Below are 14524 nucleotides of genomic sequence, written 5' to 3'. Positions count from 1 at the left end.
ATTTCTGGTGGGAAGGAATATTTTTAGGATCTTATTTTGTTAATTTCTGACTTTACTGTGTTTTATTCAGACTAGGATGATTTTTACTTGATACTTAGATACATTATATGTGATTAGTCTTGTAAGAGGTTTTAGTAGAAACACACGGGCTGACATTTGAATGTGTTTCCCCTGCCTTCCCACAGCCCTGGGCTTTTCTTGTGTCTCCAGAGACAGTGTTACCCAGTTTCTTTGTCCTTTTCATTCTTGTGTGCGCACATGTGCATGTGTGCTTCGGGCGTGCTAGGCACACACTCTCACTGAGCTTCGTCCCAAGCCCCTTTCAGTTTGTTATGCATGCTTTTTCTTAGTTATGTTCACAACCTGTTACTGTGTGTGTGAGTGTTTACTTTTTGTAATGTATTGAGATAATTTTGTAGTGATTTAATTTATGATAAGTTTATAGGAATTTGGAATTGTGTGTTTTCATGTGTGAACATTTAAAGCATGTGAGATAGTTTTTATTACAACTTGGTGGTGTTTTTTTTCCCAAAAAAAAACCACCACTCTAATCCACAGTGGAGGTTAGCAATATGGTCACAGCTCTCCTGTGCGTTGCACTCCCAGGTGACTGCAGTTAGCATCTGTGCTGGTTGAAGCAGCTGTCTGTGCATAACTGAGGCCATGAGATGCCAGTCGGTCTGCTTTCTTGCTCACTGTTAGTATTGTTTGTACTGAGCTTCTTTCATTCCTTGTTAGTCTTTGTGAGCTGCCTCGTAGCTGTGATGGTCCACTCACACGTTTGTTAATACTTTGCGTCGTTTGCTTACTTTTCTAGTGTTTTCACCATTCTGGGCAACGTATGTATCTTGAGGCATTGGATTTCAGTGTGTTTTTTTTAAGGTAGCTGAGTTGTATGAAGAACTGAAGAACAGAATCGCACAGTTCAACATGTATGTGGATTCTCGGCGGCCCGTCTTGGACCAAGAGTATCGGTATAAGCAGCGCTTCATCCTGCAGGTGTGCTGGGGCTTCTGGGTGCCTTTTCTGATCTTAGTGCTCCTGCAGCTTTTGGTTAGTGTTCTCTCCAGCTGAGCCTCAGAGATTTCAGGACCACAGTGTTCCTGCTGTGTTTTGGAAACCAGGAACCATTCTCATCTTTCCTGTTTCACACCCTTCCTGATATGAGTTGATGATCCAGACAAAGGACTGTTCCTTCTAGGGTGCATGTTTGTGGAGCACCAGCTGTTGCCTACCCCTGCATGAAGAGACAGCCTTCTGTTGCAGTGTTTGGAAGTAAAGAGGCAGCGTGTGGAGCTGTTCTCTTACACTGCACTGTGTCTTCATATGTGGAGCATGCTTCTGCTGCAGGCTTTCAGATAAGGGTTGGCCGATGCACACAGAATTGGGTTTGAGGTGGAAACCCATAAACTGGGTGTGCTGGTAATGGATGTGCTTTTCTGGATGTAAAATTGCCACAGACCTGGGGAAAAGAGTCTTTCATGGGTGTGTGTTTTGCTCAGGACACATTTTTATTAAAGAAGGAACTTTGAAAATTGCTTCTTAGAATAAGTGAATATTAGATGCCAGCCCGCTGCCCTTGGTCAAGTGTCCCTATCAGAGTTGTATCTGCACACCTGGGGCGTGCCTGACCCATCAGAGTCAGTATCCAGGCGAGGGCAGAGAAAGCCCGCCAACCCCAGGGCTCTTTGTGTGCAATTGTTGTGTCCTTGCTTAGCACATCAGTTTTCCAAACCTCATCTGCTTTGAAGAAATGATACATGTTGCGTGTGTGTTATGGGCAAATAACCAAGAGTGTCACTTCCATTGTATGAGGAAGAGGTCTAGTCTATTACATGTTAGATATGTGAACATGCTAGAGTGAAGTGAGAGTCCTGGTCTCTTTTCAGTTTTATCAGAAAAACTGATAAAATTGATGCTACTTTCTCATGAAAACTAGCTTCTCTTCCAGGTTGTATTGGCAGGTGCTTTTTATCCAAATTACTTTACTTTTGGACAGCCAGATGAGGAGATGGCGGTGAGAGAGCTGGCTGGCAAAGACCCAAAGACAACGGTTGTGGTAGGTGATAGATAAGAAGTTGTCCTCAGAGTATATGTGGGCTGAGTCATTGGTTTCCATGGGGAGCTGCCTCTAGTGTGCCTTGTGTCTCTAAAATCACTAAAAACTTTAGGCTTGTTTGGCTTTCAGATACTTCTACTTATTCCTCAGTCTCTTCTTCCTTTATTACAGAAGAGGCGTATAAGAAGGCCTTGAGAATTTATGTGTTCATGGCAAATGTAGATTTGAACATGTGCTATTTGAAGGATTTAAGGCGCTTTTCCATAAATTTTAAGAATGCTTTGTTAATAACTTAATTTTACACAAAGTGCAATTTATTTATTTATTGAGCCTAGAGCTCATAAAATAATACTGATTGGCAGCTTACTTCTGTGGCTTACACCAGGGATCACCTATCCTGAATGCCCAACGCAACTACTTAGAGAGTGTTTATTTCATTTATTTCTTTTTAAATTCAGATTTGAGGGCCCCTCAAAGTCTGAACTAGAATATCTGACCTAGAACAGCATTTAAGTAACATGCACTTTGGGTAAATCTAATGGTCTAATTTTGCTGTATTAGACTGTTGAACTACTTTAATGAGGAAGAACTAGCCATTAACTTTTTTTTTATTAAAAGTTAGTTAGAATTGAGAAGTCATTAAGTCATTAGGTACACTGATTGATCTAGTCTCTCTATTATGGTTAAAGGTTAGTAAATTGTGTTTTTGCAAACTAAGATGATGAGCAACAGCTTCAAGTTATGAACATGTGACTATCCCATTAGCCTTTATTTAACAGCTAGGACCTGTACTTCTTTATGTTTTACAGTTGAAGCACATTCCTCCCTATGGATTTCTTTACTATAAACAACTGCAATCTCTCTTTAGACAGTGTGGTCAAGTCAAATCCATTGTATTTGATGGTGCAAAGTAAGTACTCCATTTTTAAAGTTAGCATTTATTATGAAAGGGACATAATAATGCTTTAAATGTTTCCAGACTTTGGTTGTTAGGGCTCAGTGCACATGCAAGTGGGTCTTCCTGGAGGCTGCTACTGGTAGCTTTTGAAATGTAGCTTTGGTTTATCTAATTGCAAGATTTATTGTCTCTGTCCAATTCATGATCCTAAAGGAACTAGGACTGTGACCTGTGTTCTTAATGCAAAGAGGGTTCTGCAGAATGGTGTGGTACTGTGTTCTCTTCTCAGCAGGTACCCCTTACTTTAGTATCTTGTCCCCAGATTTTCAAAGTGAGTCACTGATACTATATTTCGTAGCCATGAGGATAGATACCCCAAGACAGAGTCAATCTGATCCTAGATCTTTTGGTGGTACTAGGGTTTGAACTCGGGGCCACATACTTGCTAAGCAGGTGGTCTACCACTTTAGTCCTTTTTTGTTTGGTTATTTTTCAGATATTGGATGCCTAATAAATCTATGTTTTATTTCATATTTGTGGAGCAGAGCCTTTGTGGAGTTTTCCCGGAATCCAACAGAGAGATTTAAAACCCTTCCTTCAGTGTATATGGCAGTGAAGATGTCCCAGCTGAAAGTGTCACTGGAGCTCAGTGTTCATGCTGCAGATGAGATTGAAGGGAAAGTGCAAGGAGGGTCGGTGTCCAAGCTCAGGAACACAAGGTATTTCCAGAAGACTCTGCCTGCACTCACCTTTCCAGACACTGTTTTCTCATGATGCAGAGACTGGCTTGGTAACCAGACAGCACTGTCTCTGACTCCTGTGTGTGCTTGAACACAATACTTACCCTCTCCAAACTTCAGTGGTTTTCATCTGTTAATAGGACAAATGCCTGTTGTAGAAGACTGTTGAGAAGATTGGGTGGAATCATTTATATAATTTTCAGTTCAAGTAGTAGAGATTAAACCTGATGTTAATGTCTTTTCTTCCTCCATAGGTTTATCCTTCTGAGAACTGTCTTTTAAAGCAGGGGGGCATTTTCTTTGTTTCAGTAGAGTGGAGGGTGGGACACTGTGGAGGTGCAGTTGGGGTTCTGGTTCTTGCCAGCACCAGCTGCCAAGCAGTGTCATTTCCTCTGCCCAATTTGGTGTGGGGCAGGGACTGCCTGCACTGTCTGGTCATTTCAGAGGAGGACACTTGCCAGGGGCCATTGAGCCATGGATCATCTCTTAGAATTTAAATACTCTTTGGTATTTGTAACAGATTCTGTGCCTTTTTGGTCACATCCTCACCATCACATGGGTTGAAGTCTAATTTATCACTTCTTATTTGTAGTGGTTGTATTTTCAGGAGGAACTTGGCAGGAATCTGAGAAGTTAGTGAAGGAAGGGAAATATGTCCATCTAGATTCATGCAGCGTATGGCATTTTGGTTTCTGAGCATTTGGGAATGTGTTGGATTCAAAGCAGAGACCATCCTGCTTGTCAAAGTCAGCCTGTTCCTAATGCTGGGTCACTCTGCCAACTTATCAATAAAAGGAAAAGAGTTTGATCAAATCTCTCTTATAGTTCTTTTCCTTTATTTTAGAATAAAAGTATTAAGAAAGGAAAATTTTATGTTCATTGGATTTGTTTTTTATATCCCTGAACTTTAGCATATACTGTCTTATTGCTTTAAAGGATGAATAATATTTCCTGTGCTTGTTAGATAACCATCTGTGTGTGTTCTAACATAGTATTGAGCCAAGTGTGGATTCTTAGTTTTCTAAAGTCAAAGCCACTCCTGAAATCACAAAGCAGGAAACATTGCAGGTTGTGGAGTTAGAATTTATGTCCTTGGAAGTAGATACTCTCTAAAAGTCTTGGTTTTAGAATGTATTCCTTGTTTCTGCAGGGTAATGCATAATTATTAGAGTGTGCACCTCTTACAGGGCAGCTCAGGAAGTCATGAGAAATTCACCTTGGAGGTGAGATCAAACTTACCATTTCCTGCTCTGTCAGTCATCTTTTTATCCCTAGGACAAATAAACATGAGATAATCAACTTACAAGAGAAAAGGTTTATCTTGGCTCATGACTGCAGAGATTTCAGTCCTTGGTCAGTAGGATAAGTTGATTTGGGTCTGAGGCAAGGCAGCACATCATGGAGGGAGAATGTGGTAGAAGAAACCACTCACCTCATGGCTGCCGGGAAGCAAAGAGAGAACAACAGGCAAGGTCCCAATCATCCCCTTCAAGGACACATCCACAGTAACCTACCTTTCTCTCACTGGGCCCCCCCCTCTTAAAGTTCTGTCACCTTCCAATATGTCCACAGTCAAGCCTTCAGTACATGGGCTTATGGGGGATTTTCCGGATCCAGACAATAGCACTAGCTTAGTGTTTGATTAAAATGTTCATTTCTTATAGAGAAATTAGAACATAGATCATGTGATAACTTCATGTATATAAACACTTTTTATGAACTGATTTTTTATTGTCTGTTTTATAAAACTTGTGTTATATAGGGTGAATGTGGACTTCCAGAAGCAGACAGTAGATCCCATGCAAGTCTCATTCAACACATTAGATCGGTCCCGGACAGTCGCAGATCTCCTCTTGACTATTGATGTCACAGAGGTGAGAATGTGTGCTTGAGTCATTCGAATCTTTCCCTCCTCCGAAATCTTCATATATCATGTATGTTCATGAAATAAGTTCACACACATAAACCTGTACACTATAGCTATGTGGTAAGCATGGGTGAACTTGAATTATTTTGCTCTCTAAATTAGAATGTGGCTAAAGTGGAAAATGAAACAAATATTCTAGAATTCAAACTAATTTTTAAAATGGCAAGTGTATTTAAAATGCTAAAATAAACATAGTAACAAACATGTTAAAAATTTTGGCACTGGCAGGTGCAGTGGCTCACACCTATAATCCTAGCTGCTCAGGAGGTGGAAATCGGGAGGATCACAGTTGAAGGCCAGCCCAGGCAAAAGAAAGTTTGAGAGACTTCATCTCAGTCAATAAAAGTTGGGCATGGTGATGCCACCTGTCATCCCAGTCAGGCAGGAAGCGTAAATAGGTTCACATTCCAGGCTGGTCTGGGCATAAATGTGAGACCCTGTCTCAGAAATACCTAAAGCAAAAAGGGCTGAGGGGGCCTGCCTGAGTTCAAACCTCAGTACCACCAAAAAAAAATTAATTGCTATCATGATATGTGCCTATATAATTAAATTTTATGTCAACAAAATGAGCATTGCCACCAATATTATTTGAGTTTATTTTTTAATTTCTTTAAAATAAAATTATAATTAAAATATTCAAACAGGGGCTGGCAAATTTAGCTCGGTGGTAGAGTTCTTGCTTAGCATGTATGAGGCCCTGGGGTTTGATCCTCAGCACCATTAAAGAACCCAAAAAACAAAACGGGAACAATAACAAAAAATCCTTGCATGCTTTCTGGCAAATCTACAGCTACACCTCATTAGAAACTTCATGTAAAAGTTTGGATTCCAGACATATGTGAACACTGGTGACTGTATTTGATGAAACATCTGCTTTTCCATGCCAGACCCCGTGTGCCACCACTTATCCATGGGCTGTGCTCTTGCACTATACCTGTTCTTGCCAGCCTGGAGGGCACCTGAGGCCCTGTGGTATTGGCTTAGCTCTGAACTAAACCAACACGTCTTTAGTACTTGGACATGCTGGTGAGTTCTGTGCCTCCAAGAGCAGGATGTATCACACATACTTCCTTACCAGAATTGACTAGGTGTTTTCTTACAAATACCTATTAGAAACCTGTGGACTCAGGAAATCAATGCGAATCAACTCCCTGTATAGCTATCCTTATCTCAACTAGCAAAATCCTCGGTCCTTCATATTATTGCTTATACTCTCTCTTCAACAAAATTAGAGATAAGGGCAAAATAGTTTCTGCTGGGTAGCGAGGGGGTGGGGGGGAGAGGGAGGGGATGGGGTGGGGGGGTGGTAAGGGAGGGGGTGGGGGAAGTGGGGAGAAATGACCCAAACATTGTATGCACATATGAATAAAATAAAAATTAAAAAAAGAAAAAAAAGAAACTTCTGGACTACACATGTACCCAGGAATGAGCTTTTGTAGTATCCTGTGGTCTCCTTTATAGGCTTCATCTCTGTCTGTTCCCCTCCCTTTCAGGTGGTAGAAGTAGGCCACTTCTGGGGATACAGGATTGATGAAAGGAATGCAGAGCTTCTGAAGAAGCTGACTGCTGAGATAAATCAGTTGGAGCTGGTGCCCCTGCCTGTTCACCCTCATCCTGACTTGGTCTGTCTAGCACCTTTTATTGACTGTGACAAGGAACGCTATTTTAGAGCTCAAATCCTTTATGTTTCTGGAAATTCTGCTGAGGTATGTTTTTCTGTAACTACTCAAAGGGAAAGGAGACAAACTTCATAGCAGTTTATACCAAATCTCTTGCAATTACAGGTAGATATCAAATATAAAATTACTATAGTTAAGAGTGAGCCCAAGGTATTTCCCTCATCACTGTATGTGTGTCCCTTGTCACTGTGTGGATTTGAGCCCAGGTCACTCTGAGAAATTTTGTAGTTACAGAATTAGAGAGGGCCACTGTGCTGCCATTGCTCAAAGAGGTCAATGAGGATGTTGTTTGAGGCCCTGTGTCTAAGTGTTCTCTTTCTTTGTCTTCTAGGTGTTCTTTGTAGACTATGGTAATAGGTCTCATGTCGACCTAGGCCTTTTAATGGAGATTCCCTGTCAGTTTCTTGAGCTTCCATTTCAGGTAAGGTAAAAAAGATTCTGTGGAAATGAATGTTGGATGCTCAAAGGAAGAGTCTTGTGGTCCTCTTCCATCAGCTTACCACAGAGCAGCCAAGGGCCAGAGCAGAGAAGGGACTGTGTCACACTCACTCAAAATACATTGCCATAGGCATTTTGGCTTTTTTGCCATTATTGCTTTTGAAGTAAGTTAAGATATAGAAAAAATGTGTTGTTTTAATTCAGTGGTATTTTCTAACACTGTTTCTAAGGCTTCTGGTTATGTTGGCACCAGAGAGAGAGGTGAGGTGGGCTGGAGACATTCCCTTTCTATCATTTAACCTAAGCTGCTGCTGTTGATAAGTGAAGCCAAATTTCTTTAGCTGTGAAACTCTCACTACCTCACATCACTTTCAGAAGGATTCTTGTGAAAAAAACTAACGAGATACAAGAACAAGGTCACTTTTTGGTGGTATTTGGGGGAGATGAGTGTTTTGTCCATTTACAAAACTACTGCCATGTGATTTTTCTGTCTTGCAGGCTTTGGAATTTAAGATTTGCAAAATGCAGCCCTCGGCAAAGTCTCTTGTTTGTGGTGAGCATTGGAGCGGCAGAGCCAGTGGACGGTTTGCCTCCCTGGTGAGCGGCTGTGCTCTGCTAGTGAAGGTCTTCTCAGTGGTACATAGTGTGCTGCATGTGGACGTGTACCACTATTCCGGGACCCAGGACATGGTCAACATCAGAGACGTCCTCATCAGCGAGGGCCATGCTGAGCTCGCGGAGGAGTGTTACGAGTCAAAAGTATGCATCTTTGCTTTTGTTAGAGCACGCATACATGTTTATTTGCCATTGAGACAGAGAAAGACAAAGAATGAGAGAGTATGAATGAGAATGGGGTTACTTTTCTTCATCTCTGGGGGTGTTGTGGGATAGATGGATGGATGATGGATGGAGTTGCTCTTCATCATTTGGCATGTTTTATCAAGATCTGTGGTATTATTTACAATGTCTTCCAGATTTCTCTGAGACTACTGGCTGGATGTTATTTTTGCTGGCTTCCTACTTAAGCTATTTTTTCTTCTTCAAATGAAAATTAGATTTGAAAATATTTTGTATTGCTTTTTTCTTTTTTAATGGACTCTAAGAATTATTTTCATAATAGAAGTAGTTAATTAAACATTTATTTCAGGCTGGGCACCAGTGGCTCGTGCCTGTAACTCTAGCTATTTGGGAGGTTAAGATCGGGAGGATCACAATTAGAAGCCAGCCAGGGAAAACAGTTTGCGAGGCCCCCATCTCCAAACTAACCTCAGGAAAATGGACTGGAGGAGTGGCTCAAGCAGAAGATTGCTTGCTTTGCAAGCATGAAGTCCTGAGTTCAAACCCCAGTCCCACCAAAATATATATATTTCACATATTTCAAGTTTTCTTTTGACTATTGTTTTCACAATCAGTTGTAAAGTTACTTTTCTTGGTCTAAAGGTTTCATAGAGGCTGCTTTTGAGCCCTACCTTGAAGGTCTTTTGTTGTACTTCTGTAATTTCTGCTGGGGATGAAGGATTCTAGGAATTGGAAAAGGGAAACCTAGCAAAATATTAACCGACAAGCCGGTGAAATTCTCAGTTGTGAAAAACAGGAATTATGGTGATACTCCTTGTGGAAAACTGAATTTTATATATAAGACAAGGTTTTTTAGAAGGGACTGGGGCTGAACTCAGGGCTTCGTGTTTGCAAAGCATGCCTTGTTCTGCTTGAGCCACTCCTCCACTCCATTTTGCTTTGGTTATTTTGGAGATGGGGTCTCCAAAGTATTTGCCTGGGCTGGCCTTAAACATAATCCTCCTGATCTTAGCCAACCCAAGTAGCTAGGATTATAGGCATGAGTCACCAGTGCCTGGCTTACAAGATAGTTTTTTTTTTTTCTAAAGGTTTCTTTCCTTAAATTCTCTGATAGCTAAAACTTATTATTTCTTTTGTTTGAATTTTAAAATGAACTTGATAAAATTACCTCCCACCAGGTGCTGGTAGCTCATGCCTGTAATCCTAGCTACTCAGGAGACAAAGATCAGAGGATCACAGATCAAAGCCAGCCCAGGCAAATAGTTTGCAAGACCCTATCTCAGAAATACCCATCACAAAAAGGGCTGTGGAGTGGCTGAAGGTGGAGGCCATGAGTTCAAGCCCCTGTACTGCAAAAAAAAAAAAAAAATTATCTACTTGTACTTTAATGACATATAGATCAGAATAAGATTATACCTATGAAATGTTTTGATTAGGTTGGGATAGATGCTTTTAGTATAACTTTTCCTAAACAGAACGTACTTTTCTTATTTTGTTCAGCAAAGCCATGAAGTCCTCAAGGATCTCTTTTCCAAATCAATGGAAAACTTGGTGGATAGGTCCGTGTCCTCCCCCATGAAGGATGAGGAGAAATACCTGATCCGAGTGTTGTTGGAGAGCTTTTCTTCCAATAGGCTGGGTGCCCCAAACTGCAAGGTAATGTGCAGGAACTGCTTAAAATATTATCTAGATGCTTGGTATCATTCTTCACTGTGCAGTAAGAGTTGGAGCTATAGTCAGTTTTTTTTTTTCTTGTTTGTTTTTGAGACCGGATTGTTTGTACTCAGGCTGGCCTGGAACTCTCTGTCCTCCTGCTTCAGTCTCCTGAATGTAGGATTACAGGTTGCTCCACCATGCCTGGCTGGAAAAATACCCTCTTTAAGGAGTTCTTTTCTCACAGAATCTTGAAAATGTAATTTTTTTGAAGTGTGAGCTGACTTGGGCTTTTTCTACTTTATGGTATGTGGCATAGTGCTTATTGGTCGCATGTGCATTTTGTGTGTACAGGCCATACTCCATGGACCGTTTAACCCTTACGAGCTGAAGTGTCATAGTTTGACCAGAATATCCAAGTTCAGGTATGATTAAATTAATTTTCCCATTAAAATTTTTTCTCTGCTTCTCTATAGACCTCATCAGAAACTGATCTTTCTTTGTATCTCAACTGCTAAAATGTTTTAAACTTATCCTAATTTCTCTCCGAGCTCCAAATCTGAGGTGTTCTTTTTCTTTTCCATGAATGCAGTTTTATAACAGACATATTTTTGAGTGTCTTTTGTCATTTCTTCTGTTCTGGTTGTAACTGTTACTCAGCAGGTCCATGAATGTGTAGAGAATGGTGTTTGCATTGGGGAACAATAGTGAAGAATATGCATTTGTCAGCTTTGTGTAACCAATGAGTTTTATCTGAAGCATGATTGTTGCTAATTGATTATTGCTAATTGAAAAGATGCACTTGACATCTTCACTAATATTATGGATCCAGTGGGGGCAGAAGGGAAAATTGGTGATGATAGCAGAGGGTTTACAGGGTCTTGTTAGGGGCTCTAGAACATAATGGACCCAGCTACACTTGAAGGCAGTGAAGGTTTTCCAGAGGAATTTGAGACCTGAAAGCTGCAGAGGCATTTGCCAGGGAGCAGTGTTTGAGGAGGGGAGGTGAGGGTTGGAGGTGTTCTAGTGACAAGGGCAAAGGCCTAAATTTGAGGGTTTGTCTTGTGAGAACTTTGAATAAGTGAAGTATGATTGAATTGGGTGGAGCTAGGCAAGAGTGGTCTGCAGACCTTGTGACAGACAAGAACAAGTTTCCTAAGGCATGTTTTAGACTTCATCCAAATACAGTTGGAGGCTTTACTATGTGCATTTTAAAATAACCACTTTGGAGAGCTAGGAGTATGCCTCAAGTGGTAGATTACCTGCCTAGCAAACATGAGGCCCTGAGTTCAAAGCCCAGTACCTCCCTCACCAAAAATTCACTTTGGATAATCTCTTCTAAGAGTTCCTCTGAGGACCAGTAGAAGGGGAGTCCTGGGGAAATTGTTGGAAATGAAGATGCTCAGGCCCCACCCAGACTTTTTGAGTGGGCAGGCATTTTCACAAGCTCTTCAGGAGCTCTGCATACACATTGAAGTTTGCGAGGAATGCATTGATTTCTGTGTGCAAGAGTCCTTAGGTGAGCACCCTTCTAAGGCTGGTCCCTGTTGTAACCGAGGCCAGAGAAGGAGGTACAGATGTGGACAGCTTCACAAGAACTTTTAGGAGTGGGACAAACAGGCTGGAGTTCAGTTAAGGTTAGTGATGTGGGATGATGAAGAATGAAGATGCTGTTGTGGAGTTGCTGCTGGGTCTGCTGAGAGGAGACAGAGGAGTGAGCTGCACTGCATTGAGTGCCCTCTGCTGGGATGCAGGTGATGGCTGCATGGGCTATGGTGCAGGACAGAGCAGGGGTAGAGGAGCAGGTTTGGGTATCCTCACACATTGGTAGTACCCACAGGCAAGGAGATGGTGGGACTATGTGGGGACAGTGGAGAGGGGAGAGTAAGTCCTGGTATATGGGGGAGGCTCAGGAAAGGAGACTAGGAGACTGGAAGGCCTGGCATGGCTGTGGACAATCACATTTGCATGTGTGACTGTCTTTTCTGAGGCACACTTATGGGTTGGGTATACTTTATTGCCTGGTCAGTGGGTCAGTAGCTTGTGTCCTGCCCATTTTTTTCAGGTGTGTCTGGATCGAGAAGGAGAGCATCAACTCTGTTGTCATCAGTGATGCTCCTGCAGACTTGCACCAGAGGATGCTAGTTGCAGCCTCACTCTCAGTCAATGCAACTGGTAATTAGAGGGCTTCTGAATATGTCTCCCTCTTTTCTTCTTTTCCTTGACTTGGTTGCTAGGAACAATTTATAATTAGTGAAAAAATTTATGCTTATGTATTATACTTTTAGGCCATTTTCTGAGAATTGGCTGATGCAAGTTTAAGAAATGGAGCATTATTACTTTTTTTAAATACAAGGATGTGGGAATTAGTTGATCATTTGTTAATTCATTCAGTAATTTCTCCATTTGGCTACAAAGGAGACTAAGTCCATGTTCTTGGCCCTGGGAAAACCCGATAGTATAATGAGGGGAAAGAGAAGAAAAGAGTAACCACGTGAGTTATTCCCCAATGGAACAGACACCTGAGCATACTCATGAGGTGTCTCTGTAGGATGTGTGGGAGCCAAGAATAGGGAGTGCTTTCCTTGGAGGGTGACTTCTGGAGACAGACTCAGTGAATAAGGGTGCTGTGGATCAGCAGTACTGGCTAGGAGTGAATGACACCAAGCAGCATGAGGTGCAGGCCTGACAGCTGACTCTCATTCCCCTGTGCAACAGGATCTACCATGATTCTGAGAGAAACCTCTCTGATGCCTCACATCCCTGGCCTCCCGGCACTGCTCAGCATGTTGTTCGCACCGGTGATGGAGTTAAGGTAGGGTTGGGCCTCCATTTGTCCTTACGCAGGCTTTTGTAATGTGAGAACCTGAGCAGAGACAAGTGGACCCTTTCCTGCCTGTTTGTGAGAAGCATTCAGGAAGGGTGTGGCTGTGACCCCCTTCTTGGTGGTTTGTTCATTCTCCTCTGTACTTCATGTGATTCAGCTTTGTTATCATTCATGTACTCATGGCCCCTGACTTATGATGGTTTGGATTCTGAGTTTTTTACTTAATGGTGGTGCAAAAGTAATACTTGTTCAGTAGAAACTGTATTTTAAATTTTGAGCTTTGATGTTTCCCTGGGCTAGTGGTATGATGATCCTAGGCATCTCTGATCAGCTCATTGGTCCTGAGGGGAGACGACCTACACCCTGCATTTTCAATTTAGGGTATTTTCAACTTTGGGTGTGCTTCTTGGGATTTGAGCTCACCATAAATGGAGGAGCATCTGTCCTTGTGCTTGGACTTGTTTCAGAAAGGAGCTCAGAGAGCTGGCAGAGGTACACACAGTATCATGGGGATACTGTGTATCCCCATGTTAAAAGCTGGCAAAAGAATAGGAAGTGGAACTGTGAATTTTGCTCATAGAAAATAACGTGTCAGGCATCCTGTTGTCAGCAGGCTGTGAATGAGAATGTAAACTTTCTGATGGCTGGTTCTCAAGGGGGAACCCTGGTCAGTGCCACTGCCCACAGAAACTAGGAGGCAGACTACCCAGAAAATGGAAGCTCTGTGCCAAGACTGAATAGGGATTTTTCCCCCAGAGACTTGAATGCAGAGAACTGTGTGATGAGATGGTCATTTAGTAAGGGTCCCAGTGCTGACTGGAACTTTGACTCTGCAGCTGCCTAGCAGTGTGAGAGGGCACTGTGCCATCCATTGCTAGCCAGGGGAAGATGAGACCTCAAGGCATAACTTTCACTTGAGTGTGTATCATGTTCGTGCTGCAATTAAAACTGGAAAGTCATGGTGGAGCCATTATAGGTCAGTGGCTGTCTTTGAATCCATTCGCTCACCTAGGGAGTCATCAGGAAGGGAAGGGGTAGCCTGGTGCTTTGTGGATTTTTATCCAAACTCTGCCTCTAATTAGTTATATGAATTTTAAGAAAAACTGTTGAATCAGTAGCAACCATTTTTGAAAAACTTGTGGAAGGTGGAGGACATTTAGTTGAGACAAGCATTTTCCTTTCTTTTCATTCCAGTGTTCTGTTTCCTGGGCAAGCAGGACAGGATGTTTAGTCTGATCTGACCTGGGGAACCTGTCACCCACTGTGTTGCAGGCATGCTGTCCCGGAGGGACTGTCCTCAAGACACCCAGAGAGTGCTTCTAGGCCATATGCATGCCCCTTTCTTTCCACTTGTGACCCACCAACAAGACACTTCTGTTCATAAGGCATCTGATTGCCATTCTAAAGGCTGCTAGGGAGCCACTTGTCAGAAACCACGTCTGTGTCTCAGGTTGGTCTGTTCTTCCAGATCATCCCTGTCCCACCACAGTTGATAACAACTTGAA

The 14524-nt window shown here is 42.2% G+C and overlaps 1 protein-coding gene across 1 annotated transcript in view; it reads left to right on the top strand.

Annotated features, from left to right (window-relative positions):
- Tdrd9 (tudor domain containing 9) overlaps positions 1-14524 on the top strand; it is a 90428-nt gene that overhangs the window by 59998 nt on the left and 15906 nt on the right. The window contains exons 16-27 of the mRNA XM_020187185.2: positions 883-999; positions 1952-2059; positions 2869-2969; positions 3503-3676; positions 5460-5571; positions 7118-7330; positions 7635-7724; positions 8240-8500; positions 10040-10195; positions 10547-10617; positions 12258-12367; positions 12911-13007. Coding sequence (XP_020042774.2) covers positions 883-999; positions 1952-2059; positions 2869-2969; positions 3503-3676; positions 5460-5571; positions 7118-7330; positions 7635-7724; positions 8240-8500; positions 10040-10195; positions 10547-10617; positions 12258-12367; positions 12911-13007 — 1610 coding nt within the window. The remainder of the gene's footprint in view (positions 1-882; positions 1000-1951; positions 2060-2868; positions 2970-3502; positions 3677-5459; positions 5572-7117; positions 7331-7634; positions 7725-8239; positions 8501-10039; positions 10196-10546; positions 10618-12257; positions 12368-12910; positions 13008-14524) is intronic.

The sequence above is a fragment of the Castor canadensis genome, chromosome 3 (assembly GCF_047511655.1).
Source record: "Castor canadensis chromosome 3, mCasCan1.hap1v2, whole genome shotgun sequence".
NCBI lineage: Eukaryota > Metazoa > Chordata > Mammalia > Rodentia > Castoridae > Castor > Castor canadensis.
This window is presented reverse-complemented; position numbering and strand designations above follow the sequence as displayed.